At 36.6% G+C, this 23,411-nt stretch overlaps 1 protein-coding gene across 2 annotated transcripts in view; it reads right to left on the bottom strand.

Annotated features, from left to right (window-relative positions):
- The window catches only part of PIK3R4 (phosphoinositide-3-kinase regulatory subunit 4), an 83,242-nt gene that overhangs the window by 39,837 nt on the left and 19,994 nt on the right, over nt 1–23,411 (bottom strand). For both annotated transcript variants that reach the window (XM_047737225.1, XM_047737233.1), the window contains exons 7-9: nt 9,291–9,464; nt 4,020–4,165; nt 1,198–1,401 (exon numbers count right to left, since the gene is read on the bottom strand). In XM_047737225.1, the coding sequence (XP_047593181.1) occupies nt 1,198–1,401; nt 4,020–4,165; nt 9,291–9,464 (524 nt within the window). The remainder of the gene's footprint in view (nt 1–1,197; nt 1,402–4,019; nt 4,166–9,290; nt 9,465–23,411) is intronic.

The raw sequence follows: 23,411 nt of genomic DNA, 5'->3' as shown, positions 1-23,411 counted from the left end.
AGGAAATGTGATTCAATATTTAATTTTCCATAAATTGCTTTCTAAAATATAAAATACATCTAATGTACAAGCCAAGGTTAAAAGAAAACCCAAAGAAAAAGCTCTTTGGTAATTCAAGTCATACAAATTAAGTCTTCTAAAATACAGGAAACAGAACCACTGGCCTGGAAGGGACACTGAGAAGCAGTTCCAACCTCCAGGCAAACTGAGACCCAGAAGAACCAAAATGGTTATTGACCAGGCTCCTATGGGATATTCAATCACCCAAACCAACACAGAAGCATGAAACAGCACTGGATATTTAGTGACTAATACAAGAAAGGATTTATATCTTCAAATTTATCAAATTCTCTCAGGCAACTGAAACATTTTCTCATCTTCTTGTTAGGTAAGACATGACTGACAAGTATTCTCTTAACCAAAATGTCCTACAGACTTAAATATAGTCATTGAAGTTATTTTTTAATAACTTTACTCATTTACTTTCTAGCTCATGGGGCATTTATTCAGAAACTGTAGTCTTTATTTCTACCATTTTCATTTCTATCTTGACTTCTTTAAGTTCCATATAACCCTTTTAAAACAGGACACGGAATCTAGACTATTTCTAAAGAGGACTTACTAATTCCAAGTATAATAAATAGATTACTTCCCAGTTCTAACAAGATTTGGTAATTGATCCAAATCATAGGCTTTCAATATACAGGAGTAACTGGTTTATTTAATCTAAGATGTATTATAAATCCCAGTTATTTCAGCTGTTTGCATGTAGTGAGAAAACTCTAAATTTGGACTGAAATAAATTAGGATCTCTCTGTCCTATATCTGTGCTTTGCAATGTTTCTTCTAATTGAATTTTTTTCCTTTTTTTTTTTTTTTTGGTGAAATATGGAACTGAACCAAGAATATTAATCAAATTTAAGGTTGTATGTACTCTCTCCCTTATTTGTACATGCAATAATCACAAAAGAAACTTAATAGGTCTACCATGATTCCTTATAGAGCTCAAAGCAATGCTTTATCATCATCCTAGTATCTCCTAGATGCCAAGGCAAATGTATATATTTGCCAGGTTTATTTACTCATTTGTTATGATGCAACCTAAATAACCAAAAGTATTTTTAATAACTAAATGGATGCTTGAATGTTTTTATGAAATTTGTGTTTAAATGTAAGATTTCAGAAAGGTAATACAACCTGTGAGAGCAATTTCTTCAGAAGCTGTGCTATGACAGGATCCTCCGGTGGAGGGCAGTCAGGAAGAGACCCATTTCGTTTCTTCTGGCGCATGTGAAGATGTCTGAACAAGCTAGTAATATCTTTAGACCTCAAAGCATAATCAAATATAGAACGACTTACTGGCTCTTTTAAAACACTGAGCAGAACAAGTTTCCTTTCAATCTATATTAGGAAAATAAAAAGAATCAGCCAAAGATACAACATATAGTACAGTTATTTTCATATTCAGTAAATACAACTTGTGCAAAGTTAATATCCATATTTCCTCAGAAAATGGGAGATATCAACATCTGCAATTTTTTCTTCAAAGAAAAAAGATTACTACTGACCTATAAGAGCTAAGGTTTTTCTTTACATTTTTAGCATGTGAGTACACATCTGTGTCTTCCATACTGAAAGAATAATAGTATACACCCAGGACAGAAAAACTTAGAAAATGACAGAGACTTCTTCTGGATGCCAAAATGTCAGATGACCTCCTAGATCAAAAAAGTACCTGTGGCTTACGGGTCTAAGAGCCAGCGGGTACTGACTGAGAAAAGATACTCAACAGTCACAGGGCTGACCAGCAGTCATCATGTTTCCCAGTAGTTTCAACTCCCTCTAAAAAAACATTACTCTCCCACAGAGTTCATAAAATCTTTCCTTTAATTATTCCCAAGAACACCCTCCTTGTCAATGGGTATATAATAAAAAGGATAAGCATACTAACCAAAACCAAGAGCATCTTCTTTTAGACATATTTAACTATCTGATAATCTGGCCAGTGGAAACCAGCATAAAAGGGTATCTTTTGTCTAATTCAAACTGTAGAAAAGCAAGATTTATGATAGATAATTAGCCTTTCAACTCCCAATCCTGGCCTTTCAAAAAATAAAGCAATGAAAAAAAGCTCCCCCCAAAATATTTATACTTATATTTATATTTATATCTCTGAGAAATACATGTATATGTATATATATATATATATCCTTAAGAAGAGTGGATATAGATTTCTAAAAAAAAATACCTAATGTCAGATTTTTTTAATGTTAGATTTATTACAGTAAACCACCACTAAGTTATTACAAATGCATGCAATTTTTAATTCCCAGGAATACTTTCTCCACATTATGTTATAAAAGAGTTTAATAAACAAACTTCTAAATGGAATAAGTAGCCAAAAGTAGTAAGAATCACTAGACCGGATTTCCAAGAAAACTTACTGAACTTTAAAAGAAATTGAGGTGGCTCAGTTGGTTAAGCATCTGCCTTTAGCTCAGGTCATGATCCCAGAGTCCTAGGATTGAGCCCCACATCAGGCTGCCTGATCAGCAAGGAGCCTGCTTCCCTCTCTCCCTCTGCCTATTGCTCCCCCTGCTTGTGCACTCTCTCTCCCTCTCTCTGTCAAATGAATAAATAAAATCTTTAAAAAAATAATAAAAGTATAAAAATTTTTTTTTAAATAAAATAAATAAAAAAGGCTGGATGCCCAGCTGGCTCAGGTGGAAGAGCATGTGACTCTTGATCTCAGGTTTGTGAGTTTGAACCTCATGCTGGGTGGTGAGATACTACTAAAATAAATAAGCTTTCAAAAAAAATTAATTAAAAAGGTGTATTTTCTAGTAATATTATCCATCTCTCATACATATATGAAATATAGAATGATGATCCCAAAGAAAAGGATAAATCTATGGGGAAAAGGATGGAAGGCACAGCCAAAGCCTCATTTCCTGAATATATCCAAGGTCACTTTCCCCAACAAAGGGAAGGTACATTGGAAATATAAAAGTAGCAGAAGCTAGAAGCATGTGAATTTGCAAAAAGGAAATAGAGTTTAAGGTTAAAAAAAAAAAAAAGATATTTCAGAATATTTTAACAGCCAGAATCATTTCTCGACAGTTCACTCAATTTAGATATTTTTTGATAGTCAGCTTTCTAGGAAGATAAAGGATGTAAGCACTGACAAGTTGGGTAAATAACTGCTTTATACAAACCAAAAACCTGAAGTTCATGCTATACTGGGAAGAGAGGAGGGGGGCACAAGTCATTAGATTTAAAAAAAAAAAAAAAAAAGATTAAATCAGATTTTGAAAGATTAGATTAAAAAAGAGAACAGAAAAAAAAAAAAAAAAAAAAAAAAAAAAACAGAACCAGTTAGTGGTCCAAAAAAACGAACATCTGTAAAAGGTTTTTTCCGATTTATTATAAATGCTGACTTGGGCTAAAATCAGTTAGAGTTTTTGCAATAAAAGTAGAGGCCCGTCAGTATACATTTCTACTATATTTCACTTTACTAGCACATGTTTTACAGCACTGCACCTAAGAAAATAAAGCATGCACTACTGAGTGGTATATTACGCATAACATGATGTATGACACAACAGTCTCTTGAACTTTTCTCAGGTTCAATACTGTTTGTTCCATTAACATTAACTAGCTTAAAGGAATGTGAAAATGCTGTAACCCAATTCAAATCTTTAAATTTTTAAATAAAAATAAGACTTTCTAAACCTTTTTCTTTTTTATTCTTTTTTAATGAAGATTTTATTTATTTATTTATTTGACAGAGAGAGAGAGAGACAGCTAGAGAAGGAACACAAGCAGGGGGAGCGGGAGAGGGAGAAGCAGGCCTCCTGCAGACGGAGAACCTGATGCAGGGCTCAATGCTAGGACCCTGGGATCATGACCTGAGCCGAAGGCAGACGCCTAATGACTGAGCCACCCTGCCGCGCCTCTAAACCTTTTTCTTTAAGGAGTACAATTTGTAGAGGACTGACTCCAAGTAGGAACAAGCATACCTGTATTATTGGTTGAGTAATATATGGGTCAAGGTAAGGCATCAGTTTGCAGTATACATCAGCTGTACTTATTTGATGAGCTACCACTGTGATGAATCCTACGGCGCCATAGCGTATCCATAGATTGGGATGACACAGAAATGGGGCTAAACAGGAAAAGAAAAGGTATGGATTTAAACTATGTTCATAAATAGTTTCAAAGTATTGGGGTAAACAAAATTTCACTTTATAACACAATAAAGGGATTATACCACAAGATTACTATCAGCTGTCCTCACATACTCAATTCTCCTATGTCATAAACTCAACTCAACATACTAACATTATAATATCCTCTATCATAAAACATCAGCAATAATACCATAAAAGAATAAAAAGAGCTGTTTATCTGACATTCTTTTTAATGAAAAGGTTTGATCAAATCTAATACATCATTCATAAATTCATTCACAAGGCATCATGAATAGAACCTAAAGGCAGAAAATATGATGCCCATTCTTAAGGACTTTAAAATATAAGATTAGGGAAGACTGGGTGGCTCAGTCGGTTAAGCATCTGTCTTCAGCTCAGGTCATGATCTCAGGGTTCTGAGATCAAGCCTGGCATCAGGCTTCCTGCTCAACAGGGAGTCTGCTTGTCCCTCTGCCCCTGATCCCAGCTTATGCTCTCTCTCTGCCTCACTCTGCTCTCTAATAAATAAAATCTTTAAAAAATAATAAAAATTTAAAAAGATATATATTAAAACAGAAAAGTAAATGAATGTGTTTTCACACCTTTTAACTATCTTGTTTATTACCTAAAAATCAATGACTTCAACTAATCAACGTAAGATTTAGAATAAAATTCAAACTTTTAAACACTAATTTACAATAAAACTTCTAAAAGAAATATATATATATATATATATAATTTGTTCTGAGTATGCTAAAACATCAGCATTTACAGGATATTAATTTTCTAAGAAATTCAGGGTAATAGAGAAATAAGAACACTGTCATATGCTAAAATTACTTATATAAAAAGGAGAAGGAGATAAAATTTCTTCAAAGTATGTGTCCAAAGTTCTCCCATTTCCTATTCTTTTAATTACACATAAAGGAGGTTTTGATTACTTCATAAGCATCATGCAGCCTCTGACACAATAACAAAGGAGGGTTTGTAGTTTCCCTTTGACAATAGGCAAAATGAGGACTGGAAAAATACTGAAAAACCTCCAGAAAGTAGCTGAACCCAAAATGACTTGGCAGGAATTAGGCACTGTATGAGCCTGAATTATTGGTCCCAATTCTTTACATTATCGCTATTACACAATCACACTCTTTGCCTTGCACTCATGGTATACAAAGGGTACTTCTCTGCCTCTTGCTTTTCACTCAGTCGTATTAACCTGCTCTGGTCAATGGGAAATTAGCAGATATAACACTAACAGAAGCCTCAAATGTGCTACATAGCGAGGCTTGCTGTCTCATGCTTCTGCCATCACCTACAACATAACCCAAGAAACTGCAGCCCATCTAACATGGGCACCAGAATGAGACGGATGGATCACTGTCACCACAGACAATCTGGAGATACAAAGCCTACAGCAGAGCCAACCATACAGCCCACACATTCATGATGAGGACTTTACGAAAGCATTCATTGAGATTTTATGGTTGACTATCATACAGCACCATTCTACAGTAAGTAGCAGATACAAAGAACCTCAAACACTCAAGAGGACTTCCTATAAAACACTGTAGTTGATCTTTTCTGTATCCAATACATTCCAATTATTTAGGGACAAGCATGAGGGAAGGGGAGTATGCATAATACTAAGTGGGAAGAGTATAGTTTTGTCAAAACTGTGAAAGAAATCATGATGCCATTATCACCATTACCATTCCCTTTAACAATCACTACAACAGACTACACATAAAAACAGAACAGAGAGATGTACAGGGTTTATCGTGTTTTAAAGGTGTTTCTAAGTTACTAAAAATTGTTTTTTCTTTTAGATGGTTCAAAATGCCAACTATTTCTTTGAAATAGTTCATAATGCCAAAATCAAGTTCACTTGATTTTTTTTAGCAATTGTCCCCACAAAGATAGTACCAAACTCAGTTCCAGTTCTAAGGGAGTCCCCTATCCAAGAAATTGCATATTTATTATATATCTAAATCATTTATTTGATGCTAAAGATACAGAGTATCCCATATACTCGCCCTATGATCAATGATAAGAAACAGAATACAGAAAAATCTGCAAAATTTGAGAAGAGGAATAAAAAACATCTTTATGATGATTTTTGCTTAAAAATTGACAGACATCCATTTTTCAGATAAATAAAATGCTAATTATAGCTACATTAAGTCTCAAAAATAGTTCCCAAGTAATTATGCAACAGAAGAAACATATTATATGAGGGGTGCTTAAGTGGCTCAGTTAAGTGTCTGCCTTCCACTCAGGTCATGATCCCAGGGTCTTGGGATAGAGCCCTACATCGGGCTCTCTGCTCAGCTCCCTGCTCTCCCTCTACCCCTTAAACCCCCAACTCATGCTTGCTCTCTCTCTCAAGTAAATAGTCTTTTTTAAAAAAAAATGTATTGCATGAAATTAGAACATATAAGTACATATTTATATACAGAGAATATTCATTAAAATAAGGAGGATCAAAGGCAAGAAAAACTTGAGCCATAAAGGTAATGTCACTTCCAGAGAAGAAAAAGAAAACGTTGACGACAATACATTTTTTTCTTTAATATTATCATGGAAACACTGCTTTCTATATCTGCCCTTATACTACACGGCACTCATAGCTTATATGAAAACTCAAAACATTTCAATGTAATTGAGATTCTCATCAATGATAGTGTTACCAATACTCAACAATTTCTTAGATTTGTAATTATTTTGAATATAATCATAAAATTCAAACCAAATTAAGGTTATAAACTAAAAGAACAATTACAGATACTAGTGTGTAAAATAGGAAACCTCCATATACTTAAATTTTCCATAAATATTTTTTAAAAAGCTACATTCATGCCTTAAAAATTTGATCACCAAGACAGCATGGTACTGGCATAAAAACAGACACATAGACCAGTGGAACAGAGTAGAGAGCCCAGATATGGACCCTCAACTCTATGGTCAAATAATCTTCGACAAAACAGGAAAAAACATACAGTGGAAAAAAGACAGTCTCTTCAATAAATGGTGCTGGGAAAACTGGACAGCTATATGCAGAAGAATGAAACTCGACCATTCTCTTACACTGTACACAAAGATAAACTCAAAATGGATAAAAGATCTCAACGTGAGACAGGAATCCATCAGAATCCTAGAGGGGAATATAGGCAGTAACCTCTTCGATATCAGCCACAGCAACTTCTTTCAAGATATGTCTCCAAAGGCAAAGGAAACAGTCAAAACAACAAAGAGGCAACCCACGGAATGGGAGAAGATATTTGCAAATGACAGTACAGACAAAAGGTTGATATCCAGGATCTATAAAGAACTCCTCAAACTCAACACACACAAAACAGATAATCATATCAAAAAATGGGCAGAAGATATAAACAGACACTTCTCCAATGAAGACATACAAATGGCTATCAGACACATGAAAAAATGTTCATCATCACTAGCCATCAGGGAGATTCAAATTAAAACCACATTGAGATACCACCTTACACCACTTAGAATGCCCAAAATTAGCAAGACAGGAAACAAGATGTGTTGGAGGGGATGTGGAGAAAGCAGAACCCTCTTACACTGTTGGTGGGAATGCAAGTTGATGCAGCCACTTTGGAGAACAGTATGGAGATTCCTCAAGAAATTAAAAATAGAGCTTCCCTATGACCCCTGCAATTGCACTACTGGGTATTTACCCAAAGATACAGATGTAGTGAAAAGAAGGGCCATCTGTACCCCAATGTTTATAGTAGCAATGGCCACGATCGCCAAACTGTGGAAAGAACCAAGATGCCCTTCAACGGACGAACAGATAAGGAAGATGTGGTCCATATACACTATGGAGTATTATGCCTCCATCAGAAAGGATGAATACCCAACTTTTGTAGCAACATGGACAGGACTGGAGGAGATTATGCTGAGTGAAATAAGTCAAGCAGAGAAAGTCAATTATCATATGGTTTCACTTATTTGTGGGGCATAATAAATAGCATGGAGGACAAGGGGAGATGGAGAGGAGAAGGGAGTTGAGGGAAATTGGAAGGGGAGGTGAACCATGAGAGACTATGGACTCTGAAAAACAATCTGAGGGTTTTGAAGGGGTGGGGGGTGGGAGGTTGGGGGATCCAGGTGGTGGGTATTGGAGAGGGCACGGATTGCATAGAGCACTGGGTGTGGTGCAAAAATAATGAATACTGTTACGCTGAAAAAAAAATTTTTTTTTCAGAAATTTTATATACCTCTACAGCTACTACCTACTTTCTCAACAATCAAAATAAATAACTCCTTTGTGTTTCTTCTCTGAGGACTGCCTCAAGAATAACCTATAACCAAATCTAACCAATTTTGGCTTTCTATTACTTTTCCTTGGCAAAGAATTTAATAGCAATTAAGCATTTTATCAAAAGAGGCAATTTTCTAAGATTTCATGTCCTCTCAGATCAGAGCCAACTTAGTACCTTGCACTGCTTACTTTCTTAAAATGAAGTGATAAGATTAAAAGTTCCACATATTCTTAATATTAGAAGTGTCATATTTATTTGTTTGCCCTTATTCTGAATTTTAAGTTGTGGGTAACAGGTTAAGTGCTATAAAGGTCAAACATTAATTCTTTTCATTGGTTAATAAAACTGTTAACAGTAGTAACTTCAACACTATGAATTTTTCAGTGGCAATCAGTGCAACAACAGACAATCCCGTACGTTCAATTTTAACTTCTTGACTAGTGGTCAAGTGTTCAAAAAAATAAGCTGACTCTTCAGAGCAGTTAAAGACTTTATCTACATCATGTTAAAAACAAAACAAAACAATCTGTTTTTCAAGTTAAAGGCTTAACTACAGATAAAAACAAAGAGATATTTCCCAAGCTGGGCTAGAGGACCAAATGATCCTACTTGTTTGCCTGCCTTTTATTTACATGCAAGCATGCAGGAACATGCACATACATGTGCACACATATAGACACACACACACAAAACAATAAAGTTGAAAATCTGACCCTATATTGCCTAGAACTTTTACAGTGTTCTATCATTTATTATTTCTCTTAAGATACCCTTAATTTTCTCCTTCTAATTTTGAGAAAAAGAAACTTACCAATATCACTGGCAAATTCATAGACATGGGGTTTTTGTAGCAACCCTAACTGGCACATACAAGTAAGGGCATTAAGAGCTTTAACAATAACAAATTCCTCAGCATCACTAAGACCTTGCTGCAGCAGGGGTTTGAGAATTGAGGAGCTTTGCCAACCAACATATGCAGCAACACCTGAAAGAGAAGCAACATCACATGATTATTCTATACCAGAAAGTACAAATGCCATTAAGTTAAACAATAAAATTAATCAAAACCCAAATATATTGAGCAAAAATCCAGGATAGGATATCGTACTTCCTGCGCAGCACAATAATGAAAAAGATCCACACCAAAGCAAATCACCAAGAAATTCTGTAACACCAAGGGGAAAAAAAAGATCTTGGGAACCTAGAGAAAGAAAAATACTCCCCTAAAAAGGAAAGAGGAACAATGAAAACAGTCTTCACAAGATGATCTTTAGCAACAATGGACACTAGAACACAACACAGCAAGACCTCCAAAGTTATTAAATAATTTTTATACTTAAACTGCCAGTAAAATAAGAGAACATAAATAAGTCATTTTGCAACATACAAAGACTACCTGAGTTAACTTCACATGCAACCCTACCTAAGAAAGTTTCTTGAGGATGTTCTTCAGCAAAATAAAGAAAATGCAGAATATACCAAAAAAAAAAAAAAAGTATACACACACACACACGCATTCATATAGTATATATCCATATTCACATACATATACATATATATATATATATATATATATATATATATATATAATCTCCATCCCAAAAATTCAAGGGGATAAACTGATAATAGCTAGCAAAGATTCAGAAATCAATCAGCCAAATTAGAACAAAAGCCAGTAACTTTGAAAAATGTTATCAAAAAGAAAAAATAGAAATGGGGCGCCTGGGTTGCTCAGTGGGTTGGGCCTCTGCCTTTGGCCCAGGTCATGATCTCGGGGTCCTGGGATCGAGCCCCGCATCGGGCTCTCTGCTCAGTGGGGAGCCTGCTTCCCTTCCTCTCTTTCTGCCTGCTTGTGATCTCTGTCAAATAAATAAATAAAATCTTAAAAGAAAAAAAAGCATTATAAAAAAAATACATAGCCAACAGATTATTAACCTAAGTTACTTGATAAAAGTATTTGTCAATGATTAAAAATTAATGTTTTTAATGTACATTTATAAGTTTCAAAAACATCAAGACAAAATAATAAATAAAAAATTCACAGAATAAGAAGTACAAATGAGGGCGCCTGGGTGGCTCAGTTGGTTAAGCGACTGCTTTCAGCTCAGGTCATGATCTGGAGTGCCAAGATCGAGTTCTGCATCGGGCTCCCTGCTCGATGGGAAGTCTGCTTTTCTCCCTCTGACCTTCCCCCTCCAGTGCTCTCTCTCTCTCATTCTCTCTCTCTCAAATAAAAAAAAAAAAAAAAAGTTGGGGCGCCTGGGTGGCTCAGTGGGTTAAAGCCTCTGCCTTCAGCTCGGGTCATGGTCCCGGGGTCCTGGGATCGAGCCCCGCATCGGGCTCTCTGCTCACCAGGGAGCCTGCTTCCCCCTCTCTCTCTTTGCCTGCCTCTCTGTCTACTTGTGATCTCTCTCTGTGTCGAATAAATATATTTTTTTTAAAGTACAAATGAGTTATCAACACGAGAAAAGTTTTTCACCTCCACAAATAAGCTGAGAAATATACATCAAAACAAGTTATCATTCTACGATACAAACAGGTAAAGATTATTTGAAGCCTATTCCATGGTGAAGGGTATGCATTATGGTCAAACAATGCTGATCAGAATGGAAAATGATAGAATATTTTTTGAAAAGCTTCTAAAATGTATCAGGAGTTTTAAGAATACTTTCATATTCTTTGGGGCACCTGGGTAGCTCAGTGGGTTAAGCTGCTGCCTTCGGCTCAGGTCATGATCTCAGGGTCCTGGGATTGAGTCCTGCATCAGGATCTCTGCTCAGCAGGGAGCCTGCTTCCCTCTCTCTCTCTGCCTGCCTCTCTGTCTACTTGTGATCTCTCTCTGTCAAATAAATAAATAAAATCTTAAAAAAAAAATACTTTCATATTCTTTAACCCAATAATTAAAATTTCAGACTTTTATTCCGAGAAAACAATCAGAAGCAAATATTTATGTAAAATATTATCTCTATATGAAAGGGAAAAAATGAAAATAATTTAAATATCCAAAAGTGATAAATTTTGGTAAAACCATATAATGGAATATCTTAACCTATTAAATTATGGTTTTAAAAAAATTTGTTTGAGATTTTATCTGACAGACAGAAAGAGAGCACAAGTAGGGGGAGCAGCAGGCAGAGAGAGAGGGAGAAGCAGGCTCCCTGCTGAGCAAGGACCCTGAGATCATGATCTGAGCCAAAGGGAGACACTTACCCAACTAAGCCACCAGGCGCCCTGGTTTCAAAAAAATTTTAATGACATGAGAAAATGCTTAGGACATATGTTACCAGAAAAAGAATTAAAAAATGAAATAATATTAAAATGTAATACAATACATACATAATACTTATGTGCCCAGCTCTATTACATATGTTAATTCATTTTATCTTCACAACACAACAGATAGGTACTAATATTTTTTTAAAGATTTTATTTATTTGTGAGAGAAAGAGCATACATGCACACATAAATGGGGGAGGGGGAAGCTCCCTGCTGAGCAGGGAGCAAAGCAGGGCTTGATCCCAGGACTGGGGATCATGACCCAAGCCAAAGGCAGACATTTAACTGACTGAACCACCCAGGAGCTCCCAGATGGGTACTAGTATTATTCCTGTTTTACAAATACAGAAACTAAGGAAAAAAGAGATTAAATGATTTCCCCAAGAAATGAACCCAACAGTCTGCCTCCAGAGTGCCTACTCTTACCAGGTACACAAGAGTGCCTCAAAACATATATGACAAGGTGGCAAAAAGGATGGAAGGAGGAGAGAGTGACCTACAGTAATAAAAACACCAAAAGATTAACAGAGGTCATAAAGGGTTATAAGACCTGAGGTGATTTATTTTCTTCTTGGTTCCTTTATTTTCCAATATTTCTGCAGCAAGCAAGCATTACTTTTATAAACAAAATAAAAACAAAATTATCTTAAAATTTAAAAATAACATAAAGACATGATTCAAAATACACATGAATTGATCAATAGATGGTAGAAGTGCTAAGCAGCACCTTTTCCAGACAAAAGAAATAAAAATAAGATTTGAAAGAAGAAAGAAAGAAGAAAGAAGAAAGCAAGAAAGACAAAAAAATGTGAGGAGCAAAGTAAAAGTAAGAATAGAGTTAGAGGAGTCTGAGATGGAAGACTGAGATGAAGCAATAAACTAATACAAACGTGGAAAAAACCATCAACAAAATGAAAAGGCAACCTACTGAATGGGAAAAAAATATTTGCAAGTGATATATACAATAAGGGGTTGATATCAAAAATATAAAGAACTTCTACAACTCAACACCAGAAAGACAAACAATCCAATTACAAAATGGGCAAGAGACCTGAATGTGGAGAAAAGAGAATCCTTGCACACTACTGGTGGGCATGTAAATTGATATAGCCACTATGCAAAACAGCATGGAAATACCTCAAAAATTTAAAAACAGGAATACCATATTACCCAGCAATTCCACTCTTGGGCATATACCCAAATAAATCAATTTAGGCTCTCAAAGAGATATCTGTACTCCCATTTTCATTACAGCATTATTTACATGGCCAAGATATGGAAAGGATCTAAATGTCCATATAGAAGAAAGAATGATGAAGATGTGGTACATATATACAATGGAGTATAGTCATAAAGGAGTGAAATCTCGCCATTTGCAACAAGATGGACGGACCTAGAGGGTATTATGCTAAGTTAAACAAGTCAGACAGAGAAAGACAAATATCATATAATTTCACTTATATACGGAATCTAAAAAAAATGAAAAATCAAAGAAAATAGAAACAGACTCATAAATACAGAGAACAAACTAGTGATTGCCAGAGGGAAAAGGGTAAGGACAGGGGTGAAATAGGTGAAGGGAATTAAGAGATACAAACTTCACAATAAATAAGTCATGGAATGTAAAATACAACATAGAATATAAACAATAATACTGCAGTAATTTTGGTGACACATAGTAAGTACACTCACCTATGGTGAGCATTTCATAATATATATAAATGCTGAATCACTGTTGTACATTCAAAACTTACATCAATTATACATCAAAAATTTTTTAATTTTTTTTAACTATAAAGATGTCTGAGAAGAGAAGATACAATAATCTCCAATAGTAATAAAGCAAGAACACCATACAATTTTAAAACTTTTCAAAAGGAGAAAAGTACCCTCTTCTCCAAAATGTTATATGGCAGAACTTGCAGAAAGATCAATACTGTTGCTATGAGTTTCTTTTCTTTTCTTTTCTTTTCTTTTAATTTTTGGGAAAAAAAAACAAAGGCAAATCTTTTAGCAGTTACTTTTCCTAGACTGGGAACCAAAATCTAAACCCTACAGCTTTCTGCAACTACATGAGAAAATTTGGATACCAGGGAAGCTTTCCGAAGAGCAGAATAGTTTTTCAATCTTTTAAACTAACAGACAAGGGCACCTGGGTGACTCAGCGGGTTAAAGCCTCTGCCTTCGGCTCGGGTCATGATCCCAGGGTCCTGGGATCAAGCCCCACATCAGGCTCTCTGCTCAGCGGGGAGCCTGCTTCCCTTCCTCTCTCTCTCCCTGCCTCTCTGCCTACTTGTGATCTCTGTCAAATAAATAAAATCTTTTTTTTTTAAAGATTTTATTTATTTATTTGACAGAGAGAGATTACAAGTAGGCAGATAGGCACGCAGAGAGAGAGAGAGAGAGGAAAGCAAGCTCCCCGCTGAGCAGAGAGCCCGACGTGGGACTCGATCCCAGGACCCTGAGATCATGACCCGAGCTGAAGGCAGCGGCTTAACCCGCTGAGCCACCCAGGCGTCCCTAAATAAAATCTTTAAAAAAAAAAAAAAAAAAGCAGACGAGTTGTTACAAGTATGTGCAAAATGATATAAAAAAGGGTTAGTTGGTAACCATAACAACATGGGTTTGGCATAAACTATTTCATAACTGAATTAAAAACAAAGGAGAAGTAACAACTGACACCACAGAAATACAAAGGATTATAAGAGAAAACTATAAATAATTATATGCCAACAACTGGACAAACCAGATGAAATGGATAAACATACATTCTTCCAAAAGTAAATCAAAAAGAAATAGAAAATCTAAACAGACCAATTACTAGAATGAAACTGAATCAGTAATTGAAAAATTACGCCAAAGAGGGGTGCCTGGGTGGCTCAGTCTGTTGAATGGCTGGCTCTTGGTTTCAGCTCAGACTGTGTTCTCAGAGTGCCAGGATTAAACCCCGAATTGGGCTCCCTGCTCAGCACAGAGTCTGCTTGTTCCTCTCCCTCTGGCCCTACCCCCACTCATGCTCTTTCTCTTTCTAAAATAAGTAAATCTTTAAAACAAATAAACAAACCAAAAAAAAAACCTCCAAAAGAACAAAAGTCCAGAACTAGATGGATTCACAGGTGAATTTTACCAAACATTCGAAGAATTAATACCTATTCTCCTCAAATTATTCCAAAAAACAGAAGAGGAAGCAAAGCTTCCAAATACATTCTATGAGACTAGCATTACCCTGAGACCAAGACCAGACAAAGGCACCACATGAAGAAAAAAAAGAAAAACTGTAGGCCAATATCTATGATAAATATACATGCAAATATCGTCAACAAAATATGAGCAATCCATTCAATAAGCATTCAACAATACATTAAAAAGCCATTCACCCCACATGATCAAGTGGGATTTATTCTACGGATGCAAGGATAGTTCAGTATTTGCAAATCAATATTATCACATTACTAAACCAAAGGATAAAATTATATGGTCATCTCAACAGATGCAGAAAAAGCATTTGACAAAATTTAACATCTGTTCATGACAAAAACTCAACATAGTGGGTTTAGAGAAAACATACCACAACATAATAGAGGCCATATATAAAAAAACACAGCTAACATCATACACAACAGTGAAAAACTGAGAGCTTTTTCTCTAAGAACAGGAACAAGACAAGGATGTCCACTGTCATCACTTTTATTCAACACAGTAATAAAAGTTTAAGCTGCAGCGATCGAACATGAAAAATAAATAAAAGGCATCCAAATTGGTAAGGAATAAGTAAAACAGTCACTATTTGCAGATAACATGATTCTACAGATAAGCTCTAAAGACTTCACTAAAACATCGGAATGAATAAATTCAGTTAAGTTGCAGGATATAAAATACACAGAAACCCTGCAATTCTACACACCAATAACAGAGCAACAGAAAGAGACATTAAGAAAACAGTTCTACCTGCAATTACATCGAAAAAATAAAATATGTAGGAGCAGTCCAAGATGGCAGAGGACTAGAGACCTAAATATTGTCTGCTCCCAGGATTTCAGCTAGATGGCTATCAAACCATTCTGAATACCTGCACACTCAACTGGAAATCAAAGAAAAGAATAGCTGCAACTCTACAAATAGAAAAGCGAACACTTTTTGCAAGGTAGGAGGTGCAGATCGGTGAATCCAGGTGATATATGGGAAAATAGACCGTGGGGGCCGGGGGGAAAGAAACCTCTGTCAACTGGCTACCAGCAAGTGAAAGAGTAGCAGAACACAAAATCATAACTTTTAGAAGTCAGCTCCACTGAGGGACATCTCAGCTCCAGTGGCTAAGCGGGGAGTGCAACCCTTGCTAGGACAGTGTGGTCTCAGGACCCTCAAGGTCACAGAAAGACCAGGGGTGCCTGAATGTGACAGAGCTCCCAAGCATCAGAGCGGGGAAGCCAGCTGCAAAGAGTGAGCTAAGGGGGACGTCTGGGTGGCTCAGTGGGTTAAGCCTCTGCCTTCGGCTCAGATCATGATCTCAGAGTCCTGGGATCGAGTCCCACACTGGGCTCTCTGCTTGGCGGGGAGCCTGCTTCCCCCCCTCTCTCTGCCCATCTCTCTGTCTACTTGTGATCTCTCTCTCTCTCTCTGTCAAATAAATAAATAAATAATTTGACACCAAAAAAAAAAAAAAAAAAAAAAAAGAGTGAGCTAGGGAATGGGCTCTCAGCTCAGGATCCGAGGCACAGTCAGGCCATTGCCCTTCAAGCAGGGAGCCAAAAAGCAGCAAATCCAGGGAGACTCCCTGTCCTCCCCCAGGAAGAGCGGTGTGGAGCATGCCACTGGAATATGCTGGGTTTGGAGACTCCAAACAGGCCATGTGCCAGAGATAGAAATGCTTGGTCACAGGCCAGGTGAGCACAGACTGCGGATGGAAACCAGGGAGACAGGAGTGATTGACTGCTTTTCTCTGAGAGCTCAATGACAAGTGGGGTCCTGAGCTTTCAGTTCCTCTGGTGCCAGAGATTCGGAGGCCACCATTTTCATTCTCATCCTCTAAAGCTATGCAGAAAGCCTTCAGGGAACAAAAGCTATGGAGGGCAAGCCCAAGCAAATTACTTAGCCTGACCCTATCAAGGGTGGTACAGTTCACCTGGGGCAAAGAGATCTGAGAATTAATGTAACAGGTCCGTCCTCCAAATCAGCAAGAACAATAAGCCAAGATAAGTTCACCCATCAATGAGAACCGCAAAATTCTGAAACTAGGGGAACACAGCATACAAAATGCATGGCTTTTTCCCCCATGATTCTTTAGTCTTTCAACTTCAATTATTTTAATCTTCTTTATTTTTCTTTTTCTTTGTTTTTGAATTATTCTTATTTCTTTTTCAACCAACTTATCCTTTTTTGAAATCTTTTTTAAATTCTCATTTTTAAAGTCATATTCTATCCCTTTGTGATACTTAACCTTATTTTTTGTATATATATTTTTTTCTTTAAAATTTTGGGATACAGTTTCTTCTAAAAGACTAAAATATAGCAAAACTCTAGTATATGTCTCTGTTCTATTCACCTGCCTGATCACATTCTTTTTATTTCAATTTTTAATTCTGTTTCTTTCTTTTTTCAACCAACTTATCAATTCCTTTTTTAAAATCTTTTTTAAATTTTCATTTTTACAGTCATATTCCACCCCTCCATTGTATTTAACTTTATTTTTCGGTATATACAGGTTTTTCTTTTTTAAAAAATTTGGGATGTAGTTTCATCTAACAGACCAAAATACATCCCAACTCTAGTGTATGGCTCTGTTCTATTCACCAGCCTGACCATATTCTTTTTCTTCATTCTTCCTCTTTCTTTTCCCCCTGGTTTCTGGTCTCTTCTAATTTATATAGTGTATATTTCTCTGGGGTTGTTGTTACCCTCTTAGCATCTTGTTCTCTCACTCATCTATTCTTCTCTCAATAAAATGACAAAACGGAAAAACTCACCTCAGAAAAACAGAACAAGACACAGTACCAACTGCCAGAGACCAAATCAACATGGACATTAGTAAGATGTTGGAACTTGAATTCAGAATAACAATTATAAAGATACTAGCTCAGCTTGAAAAAAGCATAGAAGACACTAGAGAATCCCTTTCTGGAGAAATAAAATCTAACCAAGTTGAATTCAAAAAGGCTATTGGGCGCCTGGGTGGCTCAGTGGGTTAAAGCCTCTGCCTTCAGCTCGGGTCATGGTCCCAGGGTCCTGGGATCGAGCCCCACATCAGGCTCTCTGCTTGGCAGGGAGCCTGCTTCCTCCTCTCTCCCTGCCTGCCTGCCTCTCTGCCTACTTGTGATCTTTGCCTGTCAAATAAATAAATAAAATATTTTTTTTTAAAAAAAGGCTATTGAGGTGCAATAATAAAAAAATGGAGGTTCTAACTGCTAGGATAAATGAGGCAGAAAAGAGAATTAGTGACAAAGAAGACCAAATAATGGAGAAAAAAGAAGCTGAGAAAAAAGAGATAAACAACTACTGGGTCACCAGGGGAGAATTCGAGAGATAAGTGAACCATAAAGCGAAACATCATTAGAATAATTGGTCCCACAAGAAGAAAAAGAGGGGAAGGGCAGAAAGTATACTAGAGCAAATTATAGCAGAGAACTTCCCTAATTTGGGGAAGGAAACGGGCAACAAAATCTAGGAGTCTCAGAGAATCCCCCTCAAAATTAATAAATATAGGTCAACACCCCAACATCTAATAGTAAAACTCACAAATCTCAACGACAGAGAAAATCCTGAAAGCGGCTTGGGAAAAGAGGTTGTAACCTACAACAGTAGAAACATTATATTGGCAGCAGATGTATCCACAGAGACCTGGCAGGCCAGAAAGGACTAGCTTGATATATTCAGAGTACTAAATGAGAAAAACATGCAGCCAAGAATACTTTATCCTGCAGGGCTGTCATTGAAAATGGAGAGATAAAAAGCTTCCAGGACAAGCAGAAACTAAAAGAATTTGCAATCACCAAACCAGCCCTATGATAAAGGGGTCCTCTGAGCAAAGAGAGAACCCAAAAGTAACAGCAACAATATACAGTAACAGTTAGTTACCTTACAGGCAATACAATGACACTAAATTCCTATCTTTCAATAGTTACCCTAAAATGTAAATGGGCTAAATGCCCTAATCAAAAGGCACAGGGTATCAGTTTGGATAAAAAAGCAAGACCTATCGATATGCTGTCTGCAAGAGACTCATTTTTAGACCCAAAGACACCTGCAGATTTAAAGTGGTGCAGGGGAGGGGCACCTGGGTGGCTCCAGTGGGTTAAGCCACTGCCTTCGGCTCAGGTCACGATCTCAGGGTCCTGGGATCGAGTCCCGCATCAGGCTCTCTGCTCAGCAGGGAGTCTGCTTCCCTCTCTCTCTCTGCCTGCCTCTCCGTCTACTTGTGATCTCTCTCTGTCAAATAAATAAATAAAATCTTTAAAAAAAATAAAATAAAATAAAGAGTTGTGGGGGAAATCATTTATCATATGAATGGACGTCAAAAGAAAGCTGGGGCAGCAATCCTTAAACAAATTAGATTTTAAACCAAAGACATAATAAGAGTTGAGGAAGGAGACTATATCATACTTAAAGGGTCTGACCAAAAAGAAGATCTAATGATTGTAAATACTTATGCCCCTAATATGGGAGCAGCCAATTATAAAAGCCAACTAATAAACTCAAAGAAACACAACAACAGTAAAATAACAGTAGGGGACTTTAACAACCCTCTCAGTGAAATGGACAGATCATCTAAGCTAAAGATCAACAAAGAAATATGGGCTTAACATGACACACTGGACCAGATGGACTTTACAGATATATGCAGAACATTTCATCCCAAAGCTACAGAATGCACATTCTTCTCTAGTGCACATACAACATTCTCCAACACAGATCACATCCTGGGTCACAAATCAGATCTCAACCAGTACCAAAAAACTGGGATCATTCCCTGCACATTTTCATACCACAATGCTTTCAAACTAGAACTCAACCACAAGAGGAAAGTTGGAAAGAACTCAAATATATTCTAAAGAGCATCCTACCAAAGAATGAATGGGTCAATCAGGAAATTAAAGAAGAATTTAAAAAATTCATGGAAACAAATGAAAATGAAAACACAACTGTTCAAAATCTTTGGGATGCAGCAAAGGCAGTCCTAAAAGGAAAGCATATAGCAATACTAACCTTTCTCAAAAAACAAGAAAGGTCCCAAATACACAAATACACAACCTAACCTTACACCTAAAGGAGCTGGAGAAAGAATAGCAAAAAAAGCCCAGACCTAGCAGGAGAAGAGAAATAATAAAGATCAGAGCAGAAATCAATGAAATAAATGAAACCAAAAGCACAGTAGAACAGAGCAACAAAACTAGGAGCTGGTTCTTTGAAAGAATTAATAAGATTGATAAACCCCTGGCCAGACTTACAAAGAAGAAAAGAGAACGCAAATAAATAAAATCATGAATGAAAGAGGAGAGTTCACAACCAACACTGAAGAAATACAATTATAAGAACTTATTATGAGCAACTATATGACAAATTAGACAATCTCGAAGAAACAGATGCATTTCTAGAGATGTATAAACTACTAAAACTGAACCAGGAAGAAATAGAAAACCTGAACAGACCCATAACCAGTAAGGAAATTGAAGCAGTAATCAAAAATCTCCCAACAAACACAAGCACAGGGCTAGATGGCTTCCCAGGGGAATCCTACCAAACATTTAAAGTAGAATTAATACCTATTTTCCTGAAACTGTTCCAAAAAACAGAAATGGAAGGAAAACTCCCAAGCTCATTTTATGAGGTCAGCATTACCTTGATCCCAAAACCAGACAAAGACCCCATCAAAAAGGACAATTACAGACCAGTATCTCTGATGAACATGGATGCAAAAATTCTCACCAAAATACTAGCCAATAGGATCCAACAGTATATTAAAAGGATTATTCACTATAACCAACTGGGATTTATTCCTGGCCTGCAAGGGTGGTTCAAATTTGCAAATCAACATGATACATCACATTTTTTGAAATTTAAATTCAAGTTAATTAACATTAGTGCATTATTAGTTTCAGGGAAGATGGAAACCTTTTTAAAAGTTAAAACTATCATTGCCCTTGATCCAAAAGGAGAGAAATAAAAATAATGTTTGGAGCTATCACTTGAAAGCTTTACAAGGATTTACATTTCTAGACTATTCAACATAGACCAATTCATGAGACCAAGAGCTCCTGTGTGCCCTTCTCCTTTTAGGTGACCATTCATCTTAAATCTCTTATTCCCTTACTATACCTTTCTCTGATGGAAACCAAGAATGAAAAGTTAATGGGTCATTGATCTAACTGATCTAACAACAGTTCTGAAAGAAGGACACTCAGAGTCCCAGATCCTGCCAGGCTGCCATCTTACTGAGTATCCACAGGCAACACTAATTCCATGTTTCACTTAACTCTTCATTAAATTAAGGTCATAAACTTCTTAGGTCGCTTTGCTGTCTCAGTATATGAAATCACTATTGCAAAGCCAAAAAATAGTAATTTTAATTAAAAATGTCTACTTTTATGGACAGATTTTAACACAGTCATAAGAGTGTTTTATTTTTCAGCTTTCACATTTTTGACATTTTCAAGGATTTTTATTCTAGTATTCATTGTTAAAAACTGCACTGGGAAGATTCAATCAATATATGCTACATTAATAAAAGAAAGGTTACGAATCATATGATACCCTCAAGATATGCAGGAAAAGCATTTGACAAAGTACAGCATACTTTCTTGCTTAAAACTCTTCACAATATAGGGACAGAGAGTACATACCTCAATATCATAAAAGCCATCACAAAAAACAAAACAAAACCCCACAGTGAATATCATTCTCAATGGGGAAAAACAGAGAGCTTTTCCCCTAAGGTCAGGAACATGACAGGGATGTCCACTATCACCACTGCTGTTCAACATAGCACTAGAAGTCCCAGCCTCAGCAACCAGACAACAAAAAGAAATAAAAGGCATCCAAATCAGCAAAGAAGAAGTCAAACTCTCACTCTCTGCAGTTGATATGATACTTTACGCAGAAAATCCAGAAAGACTCCACCCCCAAACTGCTAGAAACTCATACAGGAATTCAGTAAACTGGCAAGATATAAAATCAATGCACAGAAATCAGCTGCATTTCTATATACCAACAAGACAGAAGAAAGAGAAATTAAGGAGTTGCTCCACTTACAATTGTAACCCCAATCATAAGATATAGGAATAAATCAAATCAAAGAGGCGAAGAATCTATACTCGGAAAACTATAGGATACTCATAAAAGAAATTGAGGAAGACAAAAAGAAATGGAAAAACTTTCCATGCTCATGGACTGGAAGAATCAATATTGTGAAAATGTCTATGCTACCTAGAGCAATCTATACATTCAATGCAATCCCTATGAAAATGCCATCAACTTTTTTCCCAGAAATGGAACAAATAATCCTAAAATTTGTATGGAACCAGGAAAGACCCAAAATAGCCAGAGGAATGTTGAAAAAGAAAACCAAAGTTGGTAGCATCACAATGTCAGACTTCAAGCTCTATTACAAAGTTGTAATCATCAAGAGAGTATGGCACTGGCACAAAAACAGGCACACAGATTGAAGGAACACTGTTTCTTTGGAAACTCAGAAATGGGCTCTCAACTCTATGGTCAACTAATATTCAACAAAGCAGGAAAGAATATCCAATGGAAAAAACACAGTCTCTTCAACAAATGGTGTTGGGAAAACTGGACAGTCATATGCAAAAGAATGAAACTGGATCATTTCCTTAAACCACACACAAAAATAAACTCAAAATGGATGGAAGACCTCAATGTGAGATAGGAATCCATCAAAATACTTGAGAACACAGGCAGCAACCTCTTCTGCCTTAGCCACAGCAACTTCTTCCTGGACACATCACCAAAGCCAAGGGAAGCAAGAGCAAAAATAACTATTGGGACTTCATCAAGATTAAAAGCTTTTGCACAGCAAAGGAAAGAGTCAACAAAACCAAAAGACAACAAACAGAATGGGAGAAGATATTTGCAAATGACAGATAAAGGGCTAGTATTCAAAATCTATAAAGAACTTATTAAACTCAACACCCAAGGAACAAATAATCCAATCAAGAAATGGGCAGAAGACACGAACAGACATTTCTGCAAAGAATACATCCAAATGGGCAAGAGACACATGAAAAAGTGTTCAACATCACTTGGCATCAGGGAAATACAAATCAAAACCACGATGAGATACTACCTCAGACCAGTCAGAAAGGCTAAAATTAACAAGTCAGGGAACAACAGGTGTTGGTGAGGCTGCGGAGAAAGGGGAAACCTCCTGCACTCTTGGTGGCAATGCAAGCTGGTGCAGCCACTCTGGAAAATGGTATGGCATTTCCTCAAGAAGTTGAAAATAGAGCCACCCTATGACCCAGCTATTGCACTACTGGCTATTTACCCCAAAGATAAAAATATAGTAATCAAAAGGGGCACTGTTCATAGCAGCAGTGTCCACAATAGCCAAACTATGGAAAGAGCCCAGATGCCCATGGATAGATGAATGGATAAAGAAGATGTATATATATACAATGGAATATTATGCAGCCATCAAAAAAGG

Source organism: Lutra lutra, chromosome 1 (assembly GCF_902655055.1).
Source record: "Lutra lutra chromosome 1, mLutLut1.2, whole genome shotgun sequence".
NCBI lineage: Eukaryota > Metazoa > Chordata > Mammalia > Carnivora > Mustelidae > Lutra > Lutra lutra.
Note: the sequence above shows the minus strand (reverse complement) of the source record. Positions and strands in the feature narration are given on the sequence as shown.